We start from the raw sequence: 27,659 nt of genomic DNA on the forward strand, positions 1-27,659 counted from the left end.
TACGTGTACATTGTAGCTTTATTATTCCTTTTATTTTAAGTTTCTTGTATTCTCTCTATCAATTTGTTTCCCGTTATTATGCTGTCTGATGCAAGTACCAGCCGAATTCCAGCTGCTTTTTCAACAAGTCTGCATGCTGCTATTTCCGCATTACTAATACCGCCTATAACACATATTAAAACCATTTTTGAATGCACAGATCCTTTTTGTCCATTAACAATAACATTTGGCATATTACAAAGGTCATCAAACAATCGTGCTTCCTTATCTTGGTTCAATACAATATTTAATATCTGTGCCTGAAATGAATTTTAATGACGACAGTTCATTGGCTATTTTATCGATTTATTTGAACAAGTTTAAATCTGTAATACTTACTATAAGAGGAACATATGCATTATTAAAAACATAGCTGGGGCAAGTTCGTCGTTTGAGCTCATTACGTTTTGAGGAAGCTGGAATGAGTTTAAGACGTTGTGCCTGGTTTGTCCATTCACTATTCCAGTTTGGTAGTTTGTGTAAAATATTTTCTGACTTGTATTTCAACAATCCTGTATTTTGCAGTTTGTAAAATAGTGGAATGTTTTGATAGCCATGGGCATGAAGATGAGCCTTCTGAATAGGCAATAGTTCGCTCTGCGATAGCCCACCACTAGTTACCGATAGTAGACATAAGAGGCGAAGACTTCTTAATGGATGTTCATCTGAAAACATTCTTTTTAGTGATGTTATCAAATATTACTATTGCTTGCAATACCTATGTTTCTTTCTATATGATTAAGGCATTCTTTTCTTTCCTTGCCGTCGAGTATGAGTTTTTCCGTAGTTTGTATAGCTTGAAATTCAGAACCTAAAGTGTCTGCTATGGTTTGGCAAGCGGAAATATGGAAGGCAAGTTGACGTGTCATATCCCTCGTTTTTTGCAATTTTGTTGAGACGTAACGCTCCATTTCAGCCAGTTTCATAGTTTGTATTCCCACCTGTTCAGCTAATATTAGCCATTATTTCTGACATTATTTTTATACAGTACTTGAGAGACATATTGAAGATCAAAAGAAACAATACTTTTAAGTGACTTAGCCTTCTCATGTAAAATGGGAAAGACATCACTGCAAGGTGTATCTCTCACTTCACCATAGATTTGATCTCTGCTAGGCTCTAATTTTGTTTGGGTGCTTCCTGAAGATGCATTGCCAATACATACATCTAAGACTTCATTCAATAGCCCACCATATGTTACAGGTGTTAACAGTGGACTAACAAAATCACAATTTCTATCTATTATTATAAATGCTCCTACTTCTTTATCCGCACTTGAGCTCCCAAGGCATTCTTCCATAGATTCAATGAGTTTCAGCACTTGTTGACTATACTTTCCCAAACAAATTGTTAGTTGTGAAGAACCAAGGATTAACTGTAATGACCATAAACTACGTGCTAAGGCAGGCAGTAATGCATTATCATAATGATAATACAGATCACAAAAAATTGGGTTCTCCAAAGACAGAACATTTCCATCTAATTTGATAAATTCATAAGATAACGAATATAGTGATAGTAAACCAGAAAGTCCTGAAAATTAGAAATAGATTAATAATTTAATGTAAAAATATTAAATGAAGAAAATTAACCTTCTTCCTCGATTAAGGAGTGTAGAACTGCTGGTACAGAAGGAGTAACCAATACATGATATGAAGATTGATTTTGGTTCATGCTACCAATAATCTCAGAATGAATCTGATCTAATACTCTTTTACAAGCTATTAGATCACTTGAGACTAAAAAGACACGTTGAGTATTTGTTGGTTTTAGGCCTTGCTCCATTTTATAAATTTTCTCAACTCCAAATCGCCTTTCAAATGGAGAAAGAAGACATTATTAAAAAGACAAAAATCAATTTTATATAAGTAAACTTACTTAAGGGCTGTAACACCCACAAATGTATCAAGAATTTTCATGAGTCTGTGCTCTATTATTAAGTCCTTTGATCCAGAAATTCCATCCAATATTTCAATCAGTTTTCTTTGACTTATTTGTTGCAATACATTTAATCTATCATCCAATGTTATATCCATGATATTTAAGTTAAAATTGTAAAGACAAAGCTTTATTTTCTTTATGGAAAAGACTGGCAAAGTGTTTATATACCAATGAAAGTAAAAATAGTAAAAACAAATTAAAAATTGCCTTTCCCTTAATTATAAATTGCATAATTTCATTTTAATTCATAAATACATAATCGTTTATATTTAAGAGTAAAATATATAAAGTTATATATTTAAACAAAAACTGATATATTCTTATATCAAGCAAAACAAATTAATTAGCAACAGTTTTTTTCTTCTTTATTAATTGTAAGTGAATTATATATATACTATGCTGAAAGTGATTTTATTACAATAAGTTATTCTTCAATTTATATTGTATTTCTATTTTTATGATTATTTAATGAAATCGCATTGCAATTGATTTCATTTAATATATATTTTATAACAACTCCAAAAGATCATTATTTTATATGCTTAGAATCTGTGTTAAGTTAACATGTGAGACTCTTTCGGTTGTATATACTGTCCCTCCTCGTGCTCGTCGTTTTCATGTAATAGCTATAATAACAGCTGTACTTTAGTTTCAAATTTGCATTAGTACTTTTCTAAGATTTCCACACATACATGCACATTTATACATTATAATTTAATTCATTTTATTGGTTTCACTGACACATCAGCAGGCACGTTTAGACTTTAACTAAATAAGTTTTAAGTTTTTACCCTAGTCCCTGTTTAGTAGCTCAGGTTATTTAAAAATGGCGGACGCATCGTCTTCCGATACTACCTCGGATTGTTGCAATGAGTGCTTCTCTGATATTACATCCGAAAGATCAGAATACGTGGTGGTCGGGCAAAAGCCTTGCTTGACTAATCGTCGAAGCAAACGAAATTTACTCCAAAAATTATCAACGAGAGAAGTAAGCTAAATTAACCTTTCGCCCATCAACGCATTTCAGTGACTGTTAGGTTTCGACACCTGTCAAAAAGCATAAAGTAAAATAAACAGTGTTTAAATTCTATTTTTACTATGAAACAATATTTCTCATTTATTATCCAACAACTTCTGTTTGTTATGTGCTATATTTTGGCAGTTTCATCCATTTTGTAATAACTGAAGATTTGACTGAAACATTTGTACTACCATTGTTTAACTCTTATATTTGTGTTGTAGATCAGAGGTTGTTTGTCTATGCACAATAATGCTGCTGAAGAGAGATTCTTTACCACTGTGCCTCCATGGCGGCGTTTGTTGCTTCTATATGTTGTTCCAAAATCAGCACTTGAGGCTGGGTAGGCCTGTTTTTGACCTCCTTATAGTATCTAATTAAATTGCAAACAAAATAAAATACTGATATTTTTTTCTTTGAAGGCATATTGTTATGGGATTAACACAATGTGGCCAGTTTCTTTTAACATACACTTATACTTTAGATGTTAGTAGTAATACATCCTTGTACAAATATTTCTTACATTGGTGGGCATATACACCAAATAAAGTTGCCCGTAAGGTTGCAGAAGTTACATTATTTGGTACCTATACTATTTATAGAGAACTTAACATTGTTATATCTCAATGGCCAATGGAGAGGAATAAGTTAGTTATTCATGGACTATGGTAAGATCTTTTACACCAAAATTATTTTGAGCATTGTATGAAAAATAATGTTTTATTAATTTTATTAGTAAACATTGGCTGCAACTCCAGCCTACTGATAAAGCATATTTGACAATAACTGCTGTCCCTTCTTTAGAAAATTGTAAAGATTGTTTAAAAGTCGCTGCATCTTATGAAGAAGAAGGTGAAGGTATTGTTGATTATTTTTTATTGACAATAGTTAAAGAGCTGAATTTAAAGTAATGAAAATTTGTTTGCTTTAGAACTAGCAGCTAACTGGGATGGATGTATTCGGTGTAATTGTCTTCAACATGGGTTAACAGTCCACACAACTTATGAAGTTCTCTCTCCATACCCGAAATTTCGCGCTGGGGTATGCTTAAATTATTGGAATCATGTAGTGGTAAATACAGGAAATTTTCTTCACGTTTTGCGAGTAGATTTAGATATACCGAAGGTTAAAAATGTGAAAAGCAGCGATAAATCAGATTCGTTAGTAACAGATATAGTATCTCCGGATATTAGTGACGGGGAAGAGGTGTTTTATGCGAAACCAGATAGCTACGAATGTTCCGATGAAAGATTAGGCAGTTCCGAGCTGCTAGATCAATCACCGAAATGCGAAAGTAATGGAGAGCAACAGAATTGCTTGGATGAACCCGCAAAGCTAGGAAATGATTTACCTTTGAACACGACGTGCGATAATCAAAGCGACTGTATCTGTGATATTAGAAGGTCTACCGAAACATTGAGCGTCAAAGTGTGCGAATGCTCAGATGCCATTGATTGCAAGTGTCGAAACTTAAGTCCTGTGGCGCAACAAGCAATATCTGTTAGAGACAAGATTTTACAGGATTTCTGCGAGGATATGTCCCAAGAACTTAACATTGGCAGCGATTTGATTACTTTAGTAAAACATCCATCATGTTCACCAAGGTCAACGCCTCAAAGGCTGCCATTGGATCTAAAAGGATTTCAATGGTCATCTTCAATACCTACGCCACCCTCGGATATCTTAAAAACACGTAATTCAGAATCTAGTCAGAAGATGATGCGAAATCAACGCGCTAATTCACCACAACCCGGAGTGTCTGAGGAATTGTCGTCCTTTAATTCACAATTTCATTCGTTGAGTCCTTCTTCCCCTAGATTAATGTCTCCACCAATTACAAGATCCTTCAGACACTTGAGCCCCCGCAAAAGGTCAAATCTGCACTCTCCTCCACCGCCTGCTGTACCATCGACTCAATCCAGGACCACCAGAACTACTCACAAGCTTACTCTCGAAGCTGAAAAAGCTTATGAGTTTACCGATGAGGCTCAAGAAACTTGTGAGAAGTTAAGTTCTTTCAGAAAGCGCAGACTGGCCGATAAAAAGTACGAATTCCGTGATGAAACCGAGGACGCCGAGAATATCATACCTTTCAAACATATTCGCGATCAAGCGAAACCCCGAACTTGTTCTATTTATCAGTTGCCTTCAACACCCGTGATGTCTCCTGTTTTACCAAATGGGAAACGACACTGGGCAGACTCCGATCAAAGCGAAACAGATGACTTTTGTTCACCTCAAGATTTTGGATTGTTTCATGAGCTAGACAGCGGTAAGATCTTGAATCATATTTTAGCGAATATTTTCTTTTACTTGTTTTTTCATTGTTGCAGCTGAGAAAATCGTCCTGCGACCTCTCAATCAGAATCAACTAACGAATGGAAGCGCATTTAGAGATCGTAAGCTTAGCACAAACTCATCGCCGTTGGTTCCTAAAGCAACTTTACAGTATCCTATAATAAAATGTACGGCACATTTTAAAAGAAGTTATATAGAGCTTGACGATGAGATGATATCGGTTATTACTGATGTCGAAGGTACATTTTAATTCCAAAAAATATTAAATCTTATAAAAATAAGAAAGTTAACAAATTTCTTTTTCAATAGATGAGGAGACTGGTGGTTATGTTAGCTATCAATGTGTTCTTCCAGTGCACGTACATGGATCAGGATATGTTCAAATGCAAATGATTAGTAACAGCAAAGCAGAAAAATTGGTATATAATCTTATTTTTTTGTAAATATATTTGAAAACCTTTAAGTTTTACCGCAAATGGATAATTAACTTGTTTTTGTAGATGGTTCCATGCGTTTCTATCAATCAAATGAGTTTTGATATCGAGACATTTTCTCACCATATTGCAGACTGGATTTGTACCCGATTTAAAAAAAAATATTGGCACTGCAGTGATTATGACATTGAAATAATTGATGTGTGCGCCTTGAGTGGCGATATTATTTGCTTGTTAATCATGAAAATTCAAGCTAGTGAACTGTGCAATCAAACTCAAAGGTATATGCTTATATTACTTGTTATATTTTTAATAATTGGAGGATAATTAAAGATTACATTAATAACTTATTTATAGTGGGCAAGAACGAAAGCAATATGAAGTAGGCTGTAAATTTACTTGGAATATAAACAGCAGTCAATATACAATAACCGATGTATTACCGCTAGAAGAGGTAAAACCGGAATCTTGGAAAGCAAGTGATATCGATACTCCCCAGTTTCGGAGTCCATTGTGGAATCCAACGAGATTAATGGCTCCAAGATTAAGAGAGAAAATACAACAGCCTTACGCGCGTGCCGTTCGTTTTCTTCACAATGAAATGACTCTGGCAGGTGTGTAATTTAGAGAAAAAGCTACGACTATAAAAAAAAAATTAAAATTATACAAATAATTAGAAACAATACATTTTCAGGTGAATCTATAACAAGGCTTTATGACTTGGACAATTTGGTGGAATTTTATATGACACCCTGGCCTAATTATTCCCTGATAGAATAAAAAGGGAACAAATACGCAAATAAGTACTTTACAAGAATTATTTATTAATTGTTATAATTTTGTTTTTAACAAGAGACAATGAGTACTGTATAAGAAATATGTAAGTAGAGTGAATTACTTCAACAAATTTTATCAAATTTTTTAGAGATGCGTTTTTAAGTGTAAACATTGCAGTATATTACAGAATTATCCTGTAATTCATGGCTTGAAAATTTTTGCACTTTTCAGCTGTTTATTATAGTCATTAATAGGAAATCCCTATTAATGACTATAGTAACAGCTAATAAGTGCAAAAATTCCGGAACCTTGCTGTAATTCTTCACAGAATTATTATACTATTATTATACATAAAAGGACATTCTGTGGATTGTCCATAATATAATTACAACGAAATAGTTATTTGTTTATTTTTATGTGAATTATATCGTAATTGTATATTATACACCGACTATCTATTGTATAGATAATTTTGGTAAATATAAGTATTAGCTAACTAAACGGATTGTCAACGAACATTTTGTGTGATACAAAGAGATAACGAACAGCAGTAAACAAACATTTGGTCCCAAAATTATCGACATAGACACAAAATAATATGGAAACATTATCGACTGAATTTGTTCCTTTCCTTCTGATTGATTCAGATGCGTTATTCTTGCCCCACATTATTATACTTTTATTATAAATATATTTCATTTTGTAAATAAACTTAAGTATAGAATTTTTCTAATATATATCTTAAACGAACCTGTATAACAAATAAACATTATCGTAACGATTTTATAGCAATTTAGTTTTCTAGAAAACTTCTCTTCAACAATCAAACTATTTTAAAGCCTGTGTGACATTGAAGCACATAAAATCAGTTTTTTAACTATACTATAAAACTCTTGTCCGATATAAGATTACCCGAATCCAAGTACTTGTAAATATATATATTTATATACATCGTGTATTAATGACTTAAAATAGTAAGTAACAAAATAACAATATAATAGCTCAAACAGGAATTTTAACAGATTGTCCAGTGGTGATATCAGTTCCAATACTATCCAGCTTTAAACCAGAAAGAATCTCTTCCCACGCATTCATACATTGTTGATAATGTAAAATTTGTCTATCCGCCATTGAAATCAGAATGTTCTTCAAGTCAGATTGCTTTTCCACGTTCCATCGTTGTAAATCGCTCCGCAAATTCTCATTTGCACATTCGACTCGGTCTTGAAGCAATTCAACCTGTTTCGATAATTTTGGAATGGTCTGTCCTAAACGCTCCAATTTATCATCTCGAGTTTCAGACCTCCACAAAGAGCCACTCCAACTTTGGGTTGAGGCTATTCCATTTGTAGCATTAACCAACTGTGTGTGTGTGTGTGAATAAAAGAATTATTATTTATTTTATACTAGCAAACAAATATAAATAAATATACGTACCTGATCTTTCTCCAAACGCTTCTTATCCAGCTCCTCTACAGTTATTTCATATTCAATTTGCATCGAATCTCGTCGTGCCAAAGCATTTTTCACCGATTCAACGTAAGAAACATATTCTCTTTCCTCATTTGGTGGATTCTCTACAAGTTTTTGATGAGATGACGCATTTGCCTCTATAGCTTTTGCTATTGCTAATAGTATTGGAGCGAGCTCTGGTTCTGATGTAGCCCATAATGTAAATATTGGATGCATTTGGTGCAACTCAAGCAAGTAATCTAAATTTTATAATTAATGATTAATTCAAGTTTTTGTTCTCTGTATCTAGGTAATATTTTTACCTTGACGTTCCTTGTGTATACGATGATTTATTTTATCTATCGTCATTAACTTTTCTGATAAAGCTGTACAATAATCACGTACTTGCTCAAACTCAGTATGCCGCTGTTTCATAGTATATATGTTGGCAATGTTTTGCAGGGAGTCTGTCATTTTGAATAGTACATTTCCACGATTCTTTCGAAGAATCATAAATTCCTAAAAGTTAACTTCATTATTAATATTATTCCTATTGTAGACATTTTAAAGTACACTTACTGATGGTTTACTAGTTAAGAAGATATGTAAATTTTTGTCACAGCTCAAAATTGGATGATTGACGACTCTATTTAAAAAAATGTGTAATAATTTCATTCTAGCTATAATAAATTCCTTGGAATATCGATCTAATTGTGCAAGTAGCGTGTGTTTTCCAGGCATTGGCTAAAAATTATGACATTTGTTTAAATCAATCAATTATTCTCATGATAACATAGGTTATATATATTTAACATCACAATAAATAAAAGATTCTTACAGGTATAATATGAGAAGGATAGGCTTCCACTAATTTTTGTCGTAACCAAATAAAATCATTGTAGCGTCTACGTACAACATATTCTTCTTCTTCATACTCAGAACGAGAGGACTAGAAAAAATATCAATATAAAATAAAATTTTCTGTAAATCTTTAAGGTTCAAAATATTTTTCAGGATTTGAAAATACCCTTGTGGTAATGCGAAATGTAATATAAGTCTCCAGTGTTTCAAGGTGCTTTTGTGGATTGTCTACTTTCACTTGTAAATCACGTGAATCCATTTGAAAATCTGAAATCTCTTGTTCAGGTAATGTTGAGAAACTGTCAATAGAAGGAGAAGCTACCTGTAATTGTTGACAACATTGATAAATCCAAGGAGACTCTTCACAAAAATGAGCTATTTATATATCAATTGAGAAAAGAGGAAAAGAGTGTACAGATTTAAGAGTGAAAATGTTTTAAATATATTGTAATATTTATAATTTGAAAAATAAGCTCACCATAGAACCTTCTATAGACGTGCTGCAGTTGGAAAGAAAATCACCTTCGCGGCTTTCCTGCTTCTTAACATTGCTTACTGACATTGCGCTTACTTCCAAAATAGCTGATTCTCCTTCCTCTGCTTTGTCAACCAAAGGTTCTAATACGTCTTTTTTAGAGCTCATCATCTTTTGACAGCTCCGATTGTTCCAAACAGACACTTTTTATATTAAATTACAGCTCTGTCTTTTCTTGGGGACAGTCGATTTTCCTTAATTCCCTTTTTAGCTTAAAGTGCGCAAGATCAAAAAATTGATTATGTCGTTTTAACAAGTTTATAATTTTTAATGTGGAAAAAATGAAACAGCTTATTCCGATATTATATGAAACTTAGAACTAGTTGGAGCTGGCCACCTGGTCAGAAGCTGGCGGTATACATACATATGTATAGCGGTGATAAAAAAGCTAGCAGCTAGCGTCCGGGCTGAGGCCGGACCGGGTCCCGGACCTGTGTAGGCTGTGTATGTACTGTGTCTCTGTCTACTGTGTGTGTACATAGTCGTGTAGTCCGTCAGAGGGTAAGTTAGGTAAGTATGGTAGAGAGTGGAGCTTGGGCCTTGGGGGGGGGATTAGAAATTAGAATCAAGAACGACTGGACAAGTGGACAGGTGGGCTGGGCTGTTATCAATTGTTAATTACGTTAGGCGGTTTCTGTACATACATACATGCTGTATACAGTTCTACGCATCTTTATTTTATATTAGAGATGTTTATATTAAATCCTGACAATAAATCCATATGTTTATCAGGAAGAGATAGCAAAACCTTACGTTAGGATGTTAAAAGTTAACCGACTAACTGAAGCTAACTTATTTTATTACCAGGACTAGGTCGCACACGCAGTCGTAATAAAGTAGACACTAGCCAGTAGGAAGAGTAGTAGGCAGGAAGGTTGTCTATAGCTGTAATAAGTGAGACTGTGAGAACAAGAGAACACAGAAAGGATAAATTAAAAATTATGATAATATACAATATAGCGGTTTACGTTCTTTTCATAAACAATGCTCCCATTGTTACGTAAATCTTATCTATATTTCATTTGAAGCTGCGGTAAAAACAGGTAAATTGAATCAAAGAACAAGATTTAATAAAATGGAAGCTCCTAATTGTGTCAATTGGAAATTTTATTTTAAAAGACTATATGTAGTATATGAGAGGAGAATATTCTATAAAAATGGAAAAATATAGTCAGGGGAAAAAGGAACAACATTTAATTATATTATATGAATTTTAGGAGTTTGGTGCAAAATTTACCATAAAGAATAGTCATTAGAAGTCAAGATGATCATTCGGACGAAGTTCTTGCCCAAAACATTCAGTGACTTTTGTTCAATGACATTTGTATTATTAATTGTTCCATTATTGTACTGGTTTGAGTTATGGGTTGTCTTACCAAATTTATATCAGTATAATACTTGGTCTTACTACATTCATTTTTTTTTGGGAAATTTCCTCATGATTAATATAGTGGGAAATTTTACATATACAGTATTATGTGATACAAGTACAGGGAGGACTATAATCCCTGTGAGTTTAGCAAGTACCAGAGATGGATGGAGATTATGCACAGCCTGTGAACTTCTGTCTCCACCACGTTCATGGCACTGTCCAGTCTGTGATACTTGTATTCTTAAAAGGGATCATCATTGTATTTTTACTGGATGCTGTATTGGGCATTACAATCACAGATATTTTACAATGTTTTTGTTTTATTTATTTGCAGCCACAACATATTCTTTTGTTTATAACAACTTGTTTATTTGGGATAAGATTAACTTTGAATTTCCTATGTCTCTTATAAAAATTATTTTTCCATTGGCAATTTTTGTATTCGGATTTGATGGTTCCTTGGAACAATTTTATTTAATGCTTTACATTGTATCTTTAATAGGTATGTTGTATACAGGTGTACTTCTTATATATCACTTGAGGCTTATCTGTAATGGACATGTGGCAAATGAAAGTAACAAAAATTGTTATAAATACAATTTAGGTTTTAAGCAAAATGTGAAAGAAGTCTTTGGTGATAGATGGTATTTAACTTGGTTAGCTCCTTACATTAATTCTAAATTACCCCATAATGGGATTGTATGGGATACAGCATCTACTTGGCCTCAAAATAATACAAAAAGCAAATAAAATATATATACCATGAAATGTTTATCAAAATTTTGAATATAAATCATTCAGTTTTGAAACAAGAAAATAGTTAAGTGCCACATAATATACTATGATTATTATAATATTTCATATATTTGGAATAAATTATTGTACATTTTAAAACATTTAGTTAAATTGCTATTTTATATTTAGAGGGTTATTATATCTATAATAATAAAAAGACTGAAAAATTATTACAATTTATTGGAAAATCAAACATTCAAAATTTATTTGATAAAAGCATTCATAAAAATGTTCTTTAAAACAAATTGCATCTATTATTAATAATCTTTGATAATAGTATTTCAACACTATTATAAATTGTTACTATACATTTCTGTATTGAAACAGTATACAATCATTTATTTTCTTGTTTTTGTTAAAATAGTATATACATGAATTATAAAACATCTTCGGTATATCACAAAGTGTAAAAGCTTAAAGTATATTACTTATACATGTATATAAAATCGATCATAAATGATTACATAAATAAATTAGCTATTGACGTCTTGCTGACTGGGATGTGTATGGAATACTTTAGTTTCTATTGTACAGGTTTATTATGAAATTTATACCTTGCCAAGAAGGCTAACATATATTTTTTTCTTATATGTCCGTTTTAACGCAAATTTAACGCACACCAGAACAATAATTAAAGCAGATAAAGCATATAATACAACGCAAATGCTAATATCAAATATATTGAAATCCCACCCAATACTTCTGCTACCTCCACTTAGTGTAACGGGCGTTTCTACCTTAATTTCATTTTTATCCACATAATTTCCACTTGCACCAAGATAGCTAATATTGCCATAGCTATATTTATGCTTAAGGTATCGCAGAACGTCCCTTTCGTTCCAAGTACCATTCTCGTATTTGCAGTTGGAACAGCGTTCATCAGTCGGATACTGAATTTTCTTATGTTCAGGGTCTTCAGTTTCATCACCCGATAATCTGGCATTCACCTCGTTATGAGCTCGCCACAGCCATAAGATATTCTCATTGCCACTTCTTACTCCAAATAATTTATTTTTTTCAGACATGCTAACAAAGTGTTGAGAACAATCAGCACATCCGAAAAAGTTTTTAATATACCCGTACATAGCCTTTAATATCAATGCTGGATCTTTGTTGTGATTATATTCTGATTGAATTCCAAAGTTCACAGTTAGAGTATGAAACATCGTCCATAAACCACAAGGGTATCCTCGATATTGTTCGGAGCTTCCTTTACAAGCGATCCATTCGCCTGGTCCTGAATAAGGAGGATGCAATTTTTCTTTAGACTTTATCAGCTCCTTGAATTCTCTACCAGTAATAGAAGTTTTATTCTTAATCTCGTCACGAACAGCGTTCAGAAATTGACTATCGTGTCTTATTGGGAAATAATCAGCTAGGACGTTAATGTACAAAAATAAGGCTTTAAATTTATCCTCCTTTATGACTTGTCTTAACGAAATTTCACGATTTAAAGAGAATCTTAAAGCATTTTCTATATCTCGTTGAAATAATTTATCCTCTTGGATTTGCTGAAGCATTATTTCATCTTCCTTTTCAGGCTTCTCTGTAGCAATTTTAGGTGCTACAGGATTTAATTTACTGTACCGTTCAATAGCAGCTAGTTGCTCGTCGAGATTAATACCTACGTCGATTAAATATTCTCGAATAGCTTGTCGAACACCTTCTCTTGAAGGTGTTGCAACATTGATTAAACGTTTATTGCCAGTATGATCAAAAGCAACTAAGCTGGGAAACTTTATAATCTTATGCACAATACAAAGAGGCTCATTACTCGTAGTTACTCTTCTTATTTGAATATTTGTTATTCCATGTAGATCCAATATAAGTTCTACACCCAGGTGGGAATCTGTCCTCTCAAAAAACAAAAAGAAATGCTTTATTTTAGGGGATAAAGTCTTCCAGATATCTATTATTTCAGAATTTCTAGGAATTAGAAAGAAATGTGTGATTATTTTTATTATTTACACAAGAACTTCTTTGAATATTTAAGAACAATTTAAATAATACCTATAGGGAGTAATATTTGGCCAAGATGATCCCCTCCCTTCTTGTTGCTCTTTTTCTAATATATCTATTAATCTATGCCTCATATTTTCAATACTATTATCTTTCTCAAGTGGAAGACCCATAGATGATGGAGGTAAGTTAACAGGAAAATATTTTATCATTGGATAGTGCATAATCTCATGCTCACGACAAAGGCCGTTATTCTCATCATCAAAACAATCAATAGCTGCCACTTCTACAATATCTCTCCAAGCTACAAAAAGATTATAAGTAAAATAAATTGAAAATTTAAAATCCATAAAATATCAAAATTAATATTAATAAATACATACAGACTATATCAGTTGCAAAAGATTTCCATACTGGTGCAAATCGAAAACAGAAGCCACACCAGCTGTTATAAAATTCAACTAGCCAGCCTCTGTTACTACTATAAATATTTAAATTAAAGGTTGTCACATTTAAAACAGTAACGTTATCACTAGAATTATAAAGTCCATGATCAGGTGCTAAATTTTCATATGGCTGTTTTGGTACAGCTGCTTTGGAGTAATGATTAAATAAGATGATATTAGTTAGTAATAGTCCCACTAAGTTTATTAGTCTGGATCTCTCCATTTTCAAACGAATTTCCATAGAACTTTATTTTATTTTATATCCATTATAAGCCGAAATATATAAATAGCTGCATTAATGATAATATTTTTTCCAGTGGTCTATTACAAAAATTAATAAAAATTTCAATTATTTGCATATTTACTAATTTATAAAATTGTCATATATACATATGTATTTAACATCACTTACTTATAAATATATATTAAATTATTTACGAACACTTACATTTCGGCGAATATCAGTCGAATACTTTAAGATTGTAGGTTAGAAATATCAAATTTTATAATAATATGATTCTGACATAACACGTAACGTAACAATTTTAGGTATAGCGATAAGGCTCTAGTTATCTAAGTAAAATTAAAAGTTATTAAAACTTCTTTTTATAATCTTTACATAATCTTTACGTCTTTTCCTTTTAATATATATCGGTTTATGTTTACGTGGTCTTTAAATTTCACAGCACTGGTGGGTGACCCGTGACTGGGCTATACTTAACTATAGAGACCGTGCACACCAACACAATGATAGCGAAGTGTCAATGTATAACTGTATACGTATAAATAAATTACACTCAAAAACTGCGAAAATTGACCGATAGCTTGCGCTGATAGTATGCATATGTATACACCAATATACATTTCTTATCTCACTGTCATTGGACTAGTGTGCACAGTATACTTGAATTTTCAAAACAGCTCCACAATATCTCTCTTTAAATAACATGTGTTTGTGATAGATTCTTCGACGGTAAAAATAATTTTATTTGTATGTCATGCTTTATAGTTTTGTTTATCATTTATAATAAATCTATAAAAAATAGGGAATATGTGTGGCATGTTTTTTAAAATATGTACATACATACATATATATATATATATATATATATATATGATTAGTGTTTAGCAAATATATATATTTAATTGTATTATTTCAATTGTTTTGATATTTAAGATTAATTGAATGAATTACTTAGGGTATTTAATATCTGCGTATTCAATATTTAAATAAAAAAAATGCAGTGAGTGAGTAAACCGAGAAATCATAATATGTACATATATTATTCCTACTTCTTTTTATTATAACTTTTGGACAATTATCATTTTTTATGATATTGAATTGGTCGAGTGAAACCAAATGCCAAATGGATATCTGAGATATCTCTCGGATGATTTTTGGAACGCACTTGTTGAACAGCCTTTTAGGCGGAAATGCAACTAGCTCTTGTTTTTCCGAATATATAACGATTATTTTATTTCCCTGTAGATGGCATTATATTCAATTTTTTTTAGTCCTATTTTGTGGAATTATAAGGACTATGGCGACTAGTTCTTGTTGGTGGTGTGCAGTTTACCTGTTGATAATCACAGCGAAATTCTTGTGAAAATTCGTTCTACTCGCCTAACATTTAACAGGTGAATAGCCCTGCCAATAATCGGTTATGAATATGAGGATTTTTTTCTGTACGAGTGATCAACATTTTCATACAAAATTCTCGAATTCAAATGTTGTGTAAAACTTTTAGGTCTGCGGGTAATCGTCCAATTAGTCCTGATATTGCATTCTAAGTGCGGTATGAGTCAATGAACGATGAATTTTATCGGTAAATAAACATATTTGTAGAATTATAAAATTGAGAAAATCTTGATAATCTGAGTTGCTCCAAAAATGTAATTTGTACAACAGTTTGGTGTGAAACGAACTGTTTGTATTTTTATTGATAAATAATCTTAAGTGTCTAATAATATAAAAGAGAATGGCCATTCGTGTGACATTAGAATGTGGTCACGCATCAGTGTTACGTGTGCGTACCACTCCTGAAGGGTATACGCATGATTGGGAAGTATTTGTCAGAGGAGTTGATAATGCAGATATTCATCATTATATAGATAAAGGTGCAGGACTGCTTTTGCTATTTTATTAATCTTTCTATTTTAAATTGTAATAATGAGTTATTGTTTACAGTTGTGTTCCATCTTCATGAAACTTTTCCCAAACCAAAAAGAGTGTTGAAAGAACCTCCGTTTATAGTTAAAGAATCTGGATATGCAGGGTTTCTTATTCCAATAGATATTTATTTGAAGAATAAAGATGAGCCTAAGAAGTTTCAAGTTCTTTATGATCTTCAGTTACAACCGAGTGGACCAGCTATCAACAATGTTATTCGACATACAGAAATATTCAATAATCCGAATGATGATTTTAGAAGAAAGCTTTTAAAAGGCGGAGCTGTAAGTATATATATTGTTAAATTCTATTAACCTCAAGATGAAACTTTTTGTTATTCAGGAACCAAAGTCAATGAAAACAAAATTATTTTAGGTAATAGTGGCAGGTGTGGATGGAAGAACGGAGAAAGGTGATTCAAAGGCTCCACCACTGATTGGAAAACCCAAATTAAGTGGAAGTGAGGCAAAGAAACATCGTCTTGTAGAGCCTAAAACATCAAATGCATTTGCTGATTTATTTGGACCTCCTATAAAAACGGCCAAAATTTCTCCAGACAATAAAAAGGTAATGCAAGTTGATAAAACTACCATGCCTAAGCCTCCAGTCCTACAAGAAAAGTCTGATAAAAGCGACAAAACAATAAAAAATAAAGATAGCCCTCACAAAGATGGCAAGAAAGATAAGTCAGAGGAAAAGAAAGATAAGAAACAAAAAGATATTTCAAAAGAAAAAAGTAGAAGTAAAGATAAAATTAAAAGGTCATCTAGTCCTGGTAGTAAAAGTCATTCGAGTCCTATGAGTAGACGACCTTCGTCTCCTGTGGTAACTAAAAAACCCACCAGTCCTGTACCATTGCCACAGATGAAAAGGTCGGCATCTCCAAAGACAAAAGAAAAAGATTTGAAAAAAAGTTTGCAGGAGAAGGAAAAGGAAAACGACAGGATAAAAGATAATTCTAAGACTTTGTTGGATATATCAAAAAGTGAGAAAAAGAAGGAGAAGAAAAAACATAAGGAGGATAAAGACAAAGAGAGGAAAGAAAAGTATAAAGATTCTGAGCGTGCTGGTGCTAAAGAAGTGTTGAAATCTACCGAAAAGAAAACTGATAAGCCGGAAAAGTTGGAAAAGTCAGAAAAGGATAGAAGTCAGGAGCTGAAAGTTAATAAAGATGGCAGAAAATCGCCGAAGCAAACGAAAGAAGTAGAAAGGGCGAAGGAGGAGAAATCGGTTAAGAGTGACAAGTCCGAGAAAGCTGATAAGACGGAAAAGATAAAGGAGGGTAGGACTGATAAAGATAGACAAAAGCATAAACATAAAAAGCGTGATAAGAAAGATAAGAGAGACAGTAGTAAGGAACGTGAGAAAAGAGAAAAAAAGGAAAAATCAAAGGGTACGGTAGAGAAGCAGAATAATGTACCACCAGCATCGACAACACCTTTGTCAGCTCTCTTGGCAGAAATGCCCGAAAGAGATAGCAGCGATTCCGCGCCCTCTATGGATGATGATTGTTCGTTTCCAGAGGGAAAAACAGTAGTGAAGAAAGAAGCCGATGTACTCCCAGTGTCTACCTTATCCACGGAAACTACAAAATTATCTTCTCCGGTTCCTCCAGCGGATATTAGAAAGGAGCGGGGTGATCGTGGCAAGAAAGATAAGCTAAAGGGTAATAAGGGCGGAGGAGAAGAGAGAGAAAGTAAGAAAAGAAAAAGGAAAAGCGAGAGCAAGGCCGATGATGAACATCTTATTGTTAAAAGAGAAAAGGATCGAGGTCATTCTACCTCGCCTCTTGTGGAGCCGGTATCCTCCAGTCAGAGTCCTGTCGCTGTCGAAGCGGAATCCGCTCTACAAAATCATCCTATCAAAGACGAGGATGAACGCTCCATATCTGACCAAACCGAAAAAGTTGAAAATGACGCAGAACAGGTAGCTCCGGATTCCACGAATTTGGTCGAGCCCGATTTAGGAAAGCCTCCAGTGTTCTCTGAGGACTATGTGTCGCAGCTCAAGGACTTGCAGCAAAAGATAATGACGCTTCAGGACAACCAGGAGCTCCAACGAGTAGTTAGAATTATTTTGGAGACTGGTCAATACGAGATTACGAAGAAAACATTTGATTTTGATTTGTGCGCCCTTGATCGCAGGACCGTTCAGCGTCTACAACAATTCTTTCCCGCATCGTGACCTAATAGTCTGACTGCCTAATGCATTGCACTCTCCTCCGTTGATTCACTTATGTTCAGAACCTATTGAATCATTCGAGCTTATCAACAGATTTTTACTATATAATTTGTAAATTTGTGGACTGTGTTTTTTAAACATTGAATAGGTTTTTTCAAGGTGAGCAGAGGAAAGTTCAGACTTGTAACGAATCAATTGCTAATTCTGATAATGCGGAACAAGTTTATCTGAATGTCAAATGGTACTTTTTAATTGGATTTATTGTTATCCTATTAAAGAGTTTGTGTGTATATAAATCTCTTTATATATATATATATATACACATATATACATATTTATATATATTTGCATACAATACATATACAAGCAAAATATCTGCATTTTTATATGCATTAAGTTTATGTTGATGTTGATCGATTTTTAGTGTTATATCGTTTATTTATATAACCCCAGAAAAACGTAATTCTATCTTAATGATGATCTGAATTTATGGTATTTGCAAGGTACTGGTTTGCATGAACACTATTTTATTCTCATAAAAAAACTACGTATAATTACGCACGTTCACTGCATTATCGAGAAAAAGTTTTATGCATATTTATTTCTCTCTCTCTCTCTCTCTCTCTCTTTATATATATATATATAAATATATATATTATGGTGGTCATTAAAAAGGGTATTTCTTTCTTTTTGATTAAGATGCCCTCAAAATAAATAAAAAGATATCTTTTTAGTCTGGGCGCTGAGAAAGAATCCAGAAGCGTCCCCGAGCTTCTTACGTTTTCTTATTTAAATAACATGAGATTTTAACGGTTTGTGGAAATTAGTTTTGGATTTTCCATAATTGTTACCTTAAAATTTTGTTTACTATATTAAACTGTCAACTATAGGTAGTAGTATTTGTGCAGAAATTTTGAGCAAATTTTCTTTTACATGCACAAAGATTGGCACACCATTGAAAACAATCCTAAAACCGGTTTTTAATTGATTTAAGTAATGCTCCAATTTTTATGTGTATGAAAGAGAATTTGCTCAAATTTCTACAAATATTAATACCTATACTTGATTGTTTTATATAGCTTATAACTTTTTAAGGTAACAATCACGGAAAGTTCAACATTTCTTTCCACAACTTGTCAAAATCCTATGTCATTTAAATGGGAAAAAATAAGCGGTTCGGGAAGTGTTTTAGAATTTTTATTTTCAACATTCAGGGTTTTCAGGTATATTTTTTTGTTGTTTATTCGGAGTACTTTTGAAGGGTGCATCGCTAAAAATAAAAAATACCCTTTTTAACGACCCTCCCTAATATATGTATAGCAAAAAGATTGATGTTCTAAATAGATTTATAAATCTTTTGCTAGAAAACTAATGATAATTTTGAAAAGAACAGAAGTTACATCAATTGCTAACTGAATAATGGTGGATGGATGTCTGGTTGTGACTGGACTTAAAACAAATAGATGAGACAAAGATAAAGTGAAAAAGAAATAGAATCAGAAAAGGTAATTAAAAAAATTATATTTTTAAAAATTAATAATAGCTTAAGCTGCTTTATACCTTTAAAATATAGCAAATAAATTTGTAGATATATTATTTGTTTTGCCCAGAGAGAATAACTAGTAACAAAGATTTGTGTTCTATGTAATCTATGATGTATCTGTGAACCACGATTCTGTGAAAAAAACTTCAATTGAGAGTTGTGAGGAAGCAAAATGCATGTATTGTAACACAAAACTTTATACTGTGTGATGTGGAGAATAATTATGTAAAGTGCACCAAGCATTTTTTAATCTTCACATTGAATTTTTCCAGCAGTGGTTAAATGTTACATGTGCAAAGTGTAAATCGTATCTGCATTTTAGGTTAAAATAATTCGTACCGTTTTAAATATACTATACACAGATTTATGTAAATATCTAAATGTGCATGCTTATGATAACGATGCATACTTTTTGAACTTGATCAGATCGTTTTGAACGGACATACCTTGTAATGTTTTTCTGTGGGGTACTATGAGATGAGAGTGGTCCTGTAATGCATTTACTTGTATTGCATAGAACAAATGTATATTTAATGATTTTCATATAACACGACAGTCAGTTATTTGTTGATGTTAACTTTTTTTTAACGCAGACACGTGGATGAATGCTCACGTGTTTTAATCTATAATTTATAGAAAAAATTATTTGATCTCTGATTAGGAACTTCTTCTCATAAATTAAATCTCTTTTGCATCGAGATCATTACGTATTTATTGTCATTCTACCATTAAATTATGTTATGCTATATGACTATATGTGTACGTATATTGTATACTGCATGTAGGACCCACCGCTTAATGCGACCTAAAGCGTGAACGTAAGAGAACGTTTGTCTGCCTAATGATTAGAGATATGAATTTTCCCTATAAGACTTATCTGAATACAAATGCAAAGAAGTTTACTGTACTAAATATTGATATATCTTTTATAATTACAGAAACGTTTTCCTGCACCTGTGCTCTGGGAGATTTTAAGTGGTGTGACTCCGAATATAAATATATAGTATAGATAATATACATACATATATATAATTATATATATATATATATGTGTGTGTGCAACAAAAATTTGATTATTTATAGATGTTGTTTACACATACAATGCTACCAAAAAGTCAAGATCTAAATAATTCTAAATAGCTCTTTATATTTACAGTGAACAAAGTTTACTTGATTATTGGGAAAGAACGGTCCATAAACTATTATAATGCGTAAAATCAAGTTTCGAACAAATGTATCGTATATCATTTTTGCCGCTCATGTTACATTTGACGTATCTGATACTTTTTATGTCTTTGATTCGTGTTTGTAATGTTTGTGTTATTAAATTTATTAATCGTCATTCCACCTGCATGTGTATACACGCCGCACTTTCATCAGGTGCTTTCCTTTTACTCTTCAAGTGAGTCGGAGCAACTTAGTTACGCACAGTTGAAGTTGCATAAAGTGTACTTAGCTGAGTCGCTAAACTGTGATTTAATTGAGATTTTTGGTAAAAGGAAAATACGCCTATTGCATAGTTATATAAAGATATTAGCGATTTCTCGAGGTAGCTGTATCCTATTTGTGTAAAAAAAAGCAAAGGGCGAAAAGAGTAAAAGAAAAACAAATATTTCTTTATGAATGGTACTGCATTCTCTAGTGGCCAATAATTATTTTGAAAGTATATGAAAAGTAAATAAGAAAGTTTGGGATTGTAAATCATATTAATTATATATATTTACTATTAATTATATATTTTACTGGTAGCAAAATTGCGATAGCACCAATAACTATAGATGCTATTGCAATGTGTAATTGATTCTGTAAGTTTCAACATTCAGTCATGTTGCGTGCAATGGATACACCAAATAGTCTGTATTTGCTAATAGCGCTATCATTAATAATCAAGATGATATTATTACTAAAATCTAAGGCAATAGTTTAAAATGTTATTTATATTCGCACATATTCGTACGTTTCACAAATTGAAAAGATTAAGTACCGACTATGTCGTGTTATTGTAATACGAATGTACTGCCAGTGTTGACCAATTATGTCCGATTAAAACAGGGAGAAAACGCTGAGGTGCGTGCAAAGGAGATAAAGAGCGAAAAAACAAGCCCAGTAAATTAATCATACAAACGATTCGTGCGAAACTTGGTTTTTATCAAATATCATGAACAAGAGAGGACCGTTCGTGTATTAGTAAAATAAACGAATCTAGGGGGAAAAACTTAATGGAGAATTAAAGGGGACTCGGCTGTATTTTTGTCTCACTCTCATCGGTGTGTGTACTTGCAGTGTGTAATCTCTGCTTTACCATGACAGCTGTAATTCCAGCTGTGCATGTAAGTGTGTACAATGTTTTTGTACTAGCTGAATGATTAAATTACACTGTACAAATGAGCAACGAGACTGCACAAAGATAAACGCGATTTAAGTGTTAAGCAAGATTATTGAGGTTTTCAATTTGTAAATATAAACAACTCGGAGAGAGAATTACTGTAATTATCGTAAAACGTAAGTTAATTAATTCACACTTTATATGCCATCTGACGAACATGCCATGTTCCGTGTAAATTTATTAAATTTATTAGCGAGAAATAAACGTCTTATATATAATTTCGCCTCTGTAATAAGAAAAATAATCATGTCTCATCACTTACCTCCCTTTAGGACATATTCCTGCGACTAGCACAAGCTAAAGTATTCCTTTATTCTTTATTACCAGATTACAACCGTTTATTTATTTATATAATTCGTACAACGATGTAACAAAGTATTGCTTGAAAATAAATCTCGCGTTTTAAATAATCGGACGTTTTTCCTGTATAAGGTGCTAGGAAACGTTCGTATGTTCCCCCGAATTTGATGGCTAAATGGGGTATTTCTTTTAAAGGAAAAGTCTCGAAAATAAAGTGGCAATGGGAGAAACGAACGTAGCCACGATTTTTATTACTCAGAACAGACAACGTGTGAGAATAGCATTTTAAGGACTAGAATCTTTGTATAATGATCGATCAAACGAGAAGCATTTCTCTCTCGTTGATATGCGCGATTGAAAAAAGAGTATCGCTTACAATTTCTTGATATTTTTTTTTTTTCGATTTCGAAGGTCTTGTTTTCAGTCCCCGGTAAATAAATATCATGAAAACACCTGAAACACAGAAGATGTGATAATCCATATACCCAATAGCGATTTAATATCCAGCCAATTCAGCGAATGTTGAGTCCATCTCATCGGCCAAGGATTTGTATCTGTCCTTGTTGATGCCCAGCTCGTCTGAAAAAGGTAAGGCAGAACGTTATTTCTATAGTTACAATAGAAATTACTGGATATTGACGGTTCTACGTGGAGAGAAAGGGCGTTTGTTTCCCTTGTTTTATAATGGGAAACAGATGATATAAACAGAGGTTCCAGATATTAGGCAAAGCGGAAAGTTAACAAATAAAGAGAAGATAGAAAAGAAAAGGGGTTAAAACAGCAGAGTACCTGTTGTCGTCTGACGTAAAGTTGTTTAATATTTTAACTCGTGGGCAGAAAATCATTCGTTTCGCGTGTTGTTAGAAGCAAAAAGTTCGGAGAAAAAAATGTATCCGAAGCGTAGCCAGCGAGCGAGAAACAATTATAAAGTGTACATTATATAACGAAGAAAGAGACGAATAGACAGAAAGAAAAAGATAGATAAATAGAGAAAAGAAGGCGAGTGCGAGAAAGAGAGAGAGAGAGAGAGAGAAAGATAATTATTTTTAATAGGCAGAAAGCTCGGCGAAAGTCGAGTCCAGATCCTCGATAATATTTTTCCGCTGTTCCTTCTGGCGGTACAATACGTCTGCAACGAAATAAATAACATTGCATTCAAACTGCAATTTGGCAAACGCGATTATTCAGCTGTGATATTTTCTCTTTCGTTTTGTGTATATACTTTTGGCTTCTGTTGCTCGATACAGAATCAGAATTTTAGTTGTAAAAGTGTTTTTGAGCAAGCGCAGCACTGCGGAAAAATTGTTAAAATTAAAAAAGTTAAAAGTATAAAATCGTTGAGAATTAAAAGAGTTATCGAAAGAGAGATAGTACAAGGACCATTCCTTAATGTCATTAAGGAATCAAATGCTTAAATTTCTTCCTAAATTTATATCAGAATAAATATACGACATTTGATTTCTTGTTACATAAAGGGGTCCAAATGGAAGCTATGTACATTTTTTGAGTAGTACAATATGAGACTGGCAAAATGTTTGTTATACCTTCGAGCCTGTCAACCTCCTTTTGGAGTTTTTTGACGGTTTTCTCAGCGAACTCTGCGCGGGCTTCTGCCTCCTTCAATTTCACGGTCAGGGTCTTAAGTTGGCGTTTGAATTCTTCGACTCTTTGGTTTGCCTAGGGTAAAATCAAGATAGAGAAAGGGAACAAATATAACAATAAAATATCTTTGAATTGCATCAAAAGCTATTTACCTTTTCTTCGGATACTTCAAGGGATTTCAAGCTGTTTCCGACGACCTTCAATTCCTCCTCGAGTTCCATGATTTTCCTGAGGGGTATTGCGCGAGATTAGATAAATGAAAGATTTTAGGGATCCACTCGAGTCTTTCGACGAAGATAACTTACGCTTCTCCAGATTTTACACGGTCCTCAGCGACCTCTAGCTCGTCTTCAACGAAGGCCAGCTTACGCGAGACTTCGTCAGACTTTCCATCAGCATCCTCCGCAAGTAAACGAGCTTCCTTTAGCTGGTTCGTCAGTTGGTCCATCCTTTCCTCGTCCTGCTGAGCGCGGTTTTCCAACACTTTGCACATACTAGTCGATAAAAACATAATTAAAATGCAGGATAATAACGAGTAAAATATTTGTGTTTTGTGAAAATAAAGTGACTTTACCGGCTGGACTCGTCGCCTGCGTGGGATGCTTCCGCCAATTTGGCCGTTGCTGTATTGAGACGCTCTTCCGATCTCTCGAGGTCCTCCTCGATCAGCTGGACTTTTCTGTTCAGAGCGGCTACCTCTGATTCGGCCTGAATAATGCACGGAAAGGCAATCAGATCGTCAGAAGCGTTTTCATGTGGAGCGAGATCGACACATGTGTTAGAAACATTCCAGAAATGTTCCAACGCGTCAGATGGATTTCTGGAATGTTCCAACGACGTTTCTGACACTATATGTACGTTTTACTATTAGAAGAATATTTACATTGGTCAGTGATTTTTCGCGCTCCTCAAGGTCTTTGTTGGCCTGTTCTAGATTCTGCTTGTTGGTCTCAAGGTCAGCCTCGACTTGCGCGAGCTTCTTCGTGAGATCGGCCACTTCCTCAAGGACCTTGTCCGCACGCAGATTTGCCTCTTTGGCCTGTCCCTCGCAGGTATCGGCTTTATCCTGCGCATTGTCCTTCTCAAGCTTCATCGCTTGCATCTTCTTCTTGATCGCGTCCATCTTGCCGCTTTTTCTTCTTCCGATCTACTTTAAAAATTATCAAACCTCCCGGATGTCTCCTGTAATTCATCCATTTCAATCACTTCTCAGTCCCTAAGAAATCTCGATCGACTCGTTTCAATTTTATCTCGTAGCAATCACGATGATTTTTGGTAACGGCTGATGCCGAAGAGTCGACCACATCGTCCATTACGAAAATAGCATCCGCGGCTGGATTCTAAAAATATGTGGCAACGATGGCAACAGCGTTTATAGGAAAGCCCACCACCGACATCTGCCGAGAACGGGCGTAGCGTCACCCGACGACCGACATTCGACATTCCTACTGACGATTATTAATAGTTTCTCGGCAGATCGACAATTTCAACAAAAAAATAATATCATTGCAATCGTGCCACTTGAAATTAATCAAGATAAATTATTGAAAATATTGAAATTCATCGACCGATCGTTGTGATTTTGTTTTAGATTTATATCTAATTTTGTTAGTAGTCTTGCTAGCTCTACTTACAGCATCGCGCTGTGTTAGGGCCAAAAGCTAAATCCTTAAGCGTTAGGAGAGCATTGTTGTTATTGCGATTGGTTAGAGCAGAGCGACTTGCAAAAACTTTTCGTTCTCCCGTGTCCAGTAAATCCAAACTCTGCCATCCTCTTTCATTCTTTCCGTGTCAATAAATAAGATCTATTATGAGAAATTAAATAATTAATAATTGGGTATATAAAGGATCGGATCATATTTTTTAGATACAGTAGATGCATGAGAACTGTGCTGGAGATTTTCGTAATGCTATAATTCTCGCCTGCTTGTCAAACCGAGTAATCCGAGTAGGTTTAGGTAAAGCCCGCAAAAGTCTGGATGTCGGACGTTAGCGGTTTGAAAATAGCACGCGGGCGGAACTATCAAGTGGCAAGCACCAGTTTATTTTCGTCACACATTTCTTCAACACCATCGCCTAACACACATTTCTTACACGCCGATTTTTCGAATTCTTGGGACACACCGTAATTTCATCGAGAGCCCATCATCCCCTCCCTTAAAAAATAAACAACGAAAAAAGGACGCAAACACGATTCGAAGTTTTAATTCGTAACGGACCATTAGGAAAAAAAAAACAAATATTTATAATAAAATTTGAAGCAAGGACACTGGGAAACGAGTGGCTGTCTACTTACGGAATTTGTGTTTAGCAAAGTGAATTTCAAAGCAATCACTACTCCTAATCTCCTTTTAAGAAAGTTCCACGTAAAACACTTTCGAATTTTTCCATTGTTTTGACCAGCTGGCCATTCGCTGCAGGTTAATGTTGTTAGCATGCCGAAGCTTTTTTGACTGTCTCTCACTTTCTCTGTACAAGTGCAAGGGCAAAGCTGTCCAAGATATTAAAACTGGTTAATGATTCTCAAATAGTAGCGAGATCCACTGAAATCCAAGCTTGACGTAGATTGACATAATCCAGGATTGGCGAAGAAGAGCAAAGCGTCGAGCGAAGATTGTAGGTTATAGCGATAAATCGCGAAACTTTTTTGGCCAGATTTGCCAATGATTTGACGACTTACCTAGTCGATTGGGGGCTCTGGAACGACGCGAGCCGAGTGTCAGCGAGTGTCTGAGCCCGCGTAGCCAGAAAAGCTTTCGAAAAGCTTCGAGAAAACTGAGCTACCTCGTTCCAGCCGGCGCTGCTGTAGATGCAACTGGTGGGGAGCCCAAAAATGGCCCGCATCGAGCATCCCAGACCAGCTTTCTCGGCTTCGGGTTTATTTTCTGCTCCGCACACCCATTCCTCGAGAATCCAAATGCCTTCAGGTGCCATGTCTTTTATCTTTCTCGTTATCGATTATTAATAATATACCTTAATCCAAGCAAATCATTTTGCAAATCCTTCATTCCTTTCCCGTCTCAATTTTAATTTCTTTTCATCGCGAATCGTGTTCGAAACGAATCCGTGAGAATGACTTTAAACCAACGGCTCTATGCTGCCAACATTTATTCTGTTTCTATTTTTCGCCAAATGTATAGGCCACATAATTAACGTCATCGACCAGTAAAAATCTCATCCGGTCTCTGTAATTTTCAGCAAGATACGAATTGTGTCGTACGTGTATGGTTCATCACCATTACATTTGCAAATGGAATTTTTCATGTTTACGAAATAAAAAGAAGCTTGCGTAACAAAGCTTAACTTAGCCCGCAGTGTTTTCCTTCGAGTCATTTATTATTGTCGCCGCGTTATTAAGCGGGTCAAGTTACGCTTTTTAAAATTCTTCAATTTTCTAACTACTTATAAAGCTTCTTTTCTTTATTATTATAGGGAGAATCGAGAAACAATTATTGTCTTGTTATACATCTGGGAAATGATCGTGATAACTATTATAAGTAAAAATAACACCAAGAACAAGCTGTCCTTGACTTATGGATAAACAAGCATC

The 27,659-nt window shown here is 33.9% G+C and overlaps 7 protein-coding genes across 12 annotated transcripts; 3 read left to right on the forward strand and 4 right to left on the reverse strand.

Moving 5' to 3' along the window:
- Positions 1-20: 20 nt before the first annotated feature.
- On the reverse strand, positions 21-2,308 carry Vps33B (vacuolar protein sorting 33B). Of its 2 annotated transcripts, XM_066727871.1 has the most exons (7): positions 1,918-2,308; positions 1,632-1,852; positions 1,066-1,572; positions 758-988; positions 379-704; positions 239-299; positions 21-163 (listed from the first exon to the last, which is right to left on the reverse strand). In XM_066727871.1, the coding sequence occupies exons 1-7, from the start codon at positions 2,073-2,075 to the stop codon at positions 36-38; spliced, it is 1,632 nt and encodes a 543-aa protein (XP_066583968.1). In that variant the 5' UTR covers positions 2,076-2,308; the 3' UTR covers positions 21-35. The 2 variants fall into 2 exon arrangements, with proteins under 2 accessions (XP_066583968.1, XP_066583967.1); XM_066727870.1 differs by having other exon boundaries at positions 21-299; positions 1,918-2,307.
- Positions 2,309-2,341: 33 nt separating this feature from the next.
- Positions 2,342-6,745, forward strand: LOC136773904 (uncharacterized). Its single transcript, XM_066727867.1, has 10 exons — positions 2,342-2,968; positions 3,223-3,341; positions 3,421-3,666; positions 3,735-3,856; positions 3,930-5,270; positions 5,332-5,535; positions 5,606-5,715; positions 5,797-6,011; positions 6,088-6,344; positions 6,425-6,745. The coding sequence occupies exons 1-10, from the start codon at positions 2,807-2,809 to the stop codon at positions 6,508-6,510; spliced, it is 2,862 nt and encodes a 953-aa protein (XP_066583964.1). The 5' UTR covers positions 2,342-2,806; the 3' UTR covers positions 6,511-6,745.
- Positions 6,746-6,892: 147 nt separating this feature from the next.
- Positions 6,893-10,254, reverse strand: LOC136773908 (sorting nexin-7-like). Of its 3 annotated transcripts, none has more exons than XM_066727874.1 (8): positions 10,160-10,254; positions 9,299-9,566; positions 8,987-9,142; positions 8,798-8,908; positions 8,539-8,703; positions 8,283-8,478; positions 7,945-8,219; positions 6,893-7,869 (listed from the first exon to the last, which is right to left on the reverse strand). In XM_066727874.1, the coding sequence occupies exons 2-8, from the start codon at positions 9,464-9,466 to the stop codon at positions 7,510-7,512; spliced, it is 1,431 nt and encodes a 476-aa protein (XP_066583971.1). In that variant the 5' UTR covers positions 9,467-9,566; positions 10,160-10,254; the 3' UTR covers positions 6,893-7,509. The 3 variants fall into 3 exon arrangements, with proteins under 3 accessions (XP_066583971.1, XP_066583970.1, XP_066583969.1); XM_066727873.1 differs by lacking the exon at positions 10,160-10,254 and adding an exon at positions 10,004-10,123; XM_066727872.1 differs by lacking the exon at positions 10,160-10,254 and adding an exon at positions 9,720-9,837.
- Positions 10,255-10,257: 3 nt separating this feature from the next.
- Positions 10,258-11,892, forward strand: LOC136773909 (probable palmitoyltransferase ZDHHC24). Its single transcript, XM_066727875.1, has 2 exons — positions 10,258-10,398; positions 10,573-11,892. The coding sequence occupies exon 2, from the start codon at positions 10,620-10,622 to the stop codon at positions 11,475-11,477; it is 858 nt and encodes a 285-aa protein (XP_066583972.1). The 5' UTR covers positions 10,258-10,398; positions 10,573-10,619; the 3' UTR covers positions 11,478-11,892.
- A 145-nt stretch (positions 11,893-12,037) lies between these two features.
- On the reverse strand, positions 12,038-14,623 carry Qsox1 (Quiescin sulfhydryl oxidase 1). Its single transcript, XM_066727869.1, has 4 exons — positions 14,376-14,623; positions 13,865-14,248; positions 13,533-13,785; positions 12,038-13,448 (listed from the first exon to the last, which is right to left on the reverse strand). Exons 2-4 carry the CDS (start codon positions 14,166-14,168, stop codon positions 12,071-12,073), a joined length of 1,935 nt encoding a protein of 644 aa, XP_066583966.1. The 5' UTR covers positions 14,169-14,248; positions 14,376-14,623; the 3' UTR covers positions 12,038-12,070.
- An 848-nt stretch (positions 14,624-15,471) lies between these two features.
- Positions 15,472-22,893, forward strand: LOC136773873 (protein AF-9-like). Of its 3 annotated transcripts, none has more exons than XM_066727802.1 (4): positions 15,472-15,565; positions 15,676-16,045; positions 16,116-16,381; positions 16,473-20,519. In XM_066727802.1, exons 2-4 carry the CDS (start codon positions 15,907-15,909, stop codon positions 18,279-18,281), a joined length of 2,214 nt encoding a protein of 737 aa, XP_066583899.1. In that variant the 5' UTR covers positions 15,472-15,565; positions 15,676-15,906; the 3' UTR covers positions 18,282-20,519. The 3 variants fall into 3 exon arrangements, 1 of the variants encoding a protein (XP_066583899.1); XR_010822679.1 differs by adding an exon at positions 20,760-22,893 and having other exon boundaries at positions 15,500-16,045; positions 16,473-19,783; XR_010822678.1 differs by having other exon boundaries at positions 15,500-16,045; positions 16,473-19,783; positions 19,867-20,519.
- Tm2 (tropomyosin 2) lies at positions 22,718-26,944 on the reverse strand. The gene is made up of 7 exons (XM_066727805.1): positions 26,790-26,944; positions 24,993-25,291; positions 24,684-24,817; positions 24,415-24,603; positions 24,262-24,337; positions 24,052-24,184; positions 22,718-23,086 (listed from the first exon to the last, which is right to left on the reverse strand). The coding sequence occupies exons 2-7, from the start codon at positions 25,230-25,232 to the stop codon at positions 23,004-23,006; spliced, it is 855 nt and encodes a 284-aa protein (XP_066583902.1). The 5' UTR covers positions 25,233-25,291; positions 26,790-26,944; the 3' UTR covers positions 22,718-23,003.
- Between the last annotated feature and the right edge of the window lie 715 nt (positions 26,945-27,659).

This window comes from Prorops nasuta, unplaced genomic scaffold, assembly GCF_024137725.1.
Source record: "Prorops nasuta isolate Cenicafe-Biocafe unplaced genomic scaffold, Cenicafe_Pnas_1.2 PNAS00005, whole genome shotgun sequence".
In the NCBI taxonomy this organism is placed as follows: Eukaryota; Metazoa; Arthropoda; class Insecta; order Hymenoptera; family Bethylidae; genus Prorops; species Prorops nasuta.

Bases quoted from the DNA above. Each gene is read 5' to 3' on its own strand.
- Tm2 (XM_066727805.1), bottom strand. From the start codon at position 25,232: ATGGACGCGATCAAGAAGAAGATGCAAGCGATGAAGCTTGAGAAGGAC. The intron at 24,604-24,683 runs GTAAAGTCACTT...TTTATCGACTAG, and splicing joins GCAGGCGACGAGTCCAGCCG to TATGTGCAAAGTGTTGGAAA. The intron at 23,087-24,051 runs GTATAACAAACA...TACCTTTTTCAG, and splicing joins GGAGGTTGACAGGCTCGAAG to ACGAGCTGGGCATCAACAAG.
- LOC136773904 (XM_066727867.1), top strand. From the start codon at position 2,807: ATGGCGGACGCATCGTCTTCCGATACTACCTCGGATTGTTGCAATGAG. The intron at 3,667-3,734 runs GTAAGATCTTTT...TAATTTTATTAG, and splicing joins TTAGTTATTCATGGACTATG to TAAACATTGGCTGCAACTCC. The intron at 5,716-5,796 runs GTATATAATCTT...TTGTTTTTGTAG, and splicing joins ACAGCAAAGCAGAAAAATTG to ATGGTTCCATGCGTTTCTAT.
- LOC136773909 (XM_066727875.1), top strand. From the start codon at position 10,620: ATGATCATTCGGACGAAGTTCTTGCCCAAAACATTCAGTGACTTTTGT.
- Qsox1 (XM_066727869.1), bottom strand. From the start codon at position 14,168: ATGGAAATTCGTTTGAAAATGGAGAGATCCAGACTAATAAACTTAGTG. The intron at 13,786-13,864 runs GTATGTATTTAT...ATCTTTTTGTAG, and splicing joins TTTTGCAACTGATATAGTCT to CTTGGAGAGATATTGTAGAA. The intron at 13,449-13,532 runs GTATTATTTAAA...TCTAATTCCTAG, and splicing joins CCAAATATTACTCCCTATAG to AAATTCTGAAATAATAGATA.
- LOC136773908 (XM_066727874.1), bottom strand. From the start codon at position 9,466: ATGATGAGCTCTAAAAAAGACGTATTAGAACCTTTGGTTGACAAAGCA. The intron at 8,704-8,797 runs GTAAGAATCTTT...CATAATTTTTAG, and splicing joins ATCCTTCTCATATTATACCT to CCAATGCCTGGAAAACACAC. The intron at 8,220-8,282 runs GTAAAAATATTA...TATAAAATTTAG, and splicing joins TATACACAAGGAACGTCAAG to ATTACTTGCTTGAGTTGCAC.
- Vps33B (XM_066727870.1), bottom strand. From the start codon at position 2,075: ATGGATATAACATTGGATGATAGATTAAATGTATTGCAACAAATAAGT. The intron at 705-757 runs GTATTGCAAGCA...GAATGTTTTCAG, and splicing joins TCATATAGAAAGAAACATAG to ATGAACATCCATTAAGAAGT. The intron at 300-378 runs GTAAGTATTACA...AATTCATTTCAG, and splicing joins ATGCATATGTTCCTCTTATA to GCACAGATATTAAATATTGT.
- LOC136773873 (XM_066727802.1), top strand. From the start codon at position 15,907: ATGGCCATTCGTGTGACATTAGAATGTGGTCACGCATCAGTGTTACGT. The intron at 16,046-16,115 runs GTGCAGGACTGC...TATTGTTTACAG, and splicing joins TCATCATTATATAGATAAAG to TTGTGTTCCATCTTCATGAA. The intron at 16,382-16,472 runs GTAAGTATATAT...AAATTATTTTAG, and splicing joins AGCTTTTAAAAGGCGGAGCT to GTAATAGTGGCAGGTGTGGA.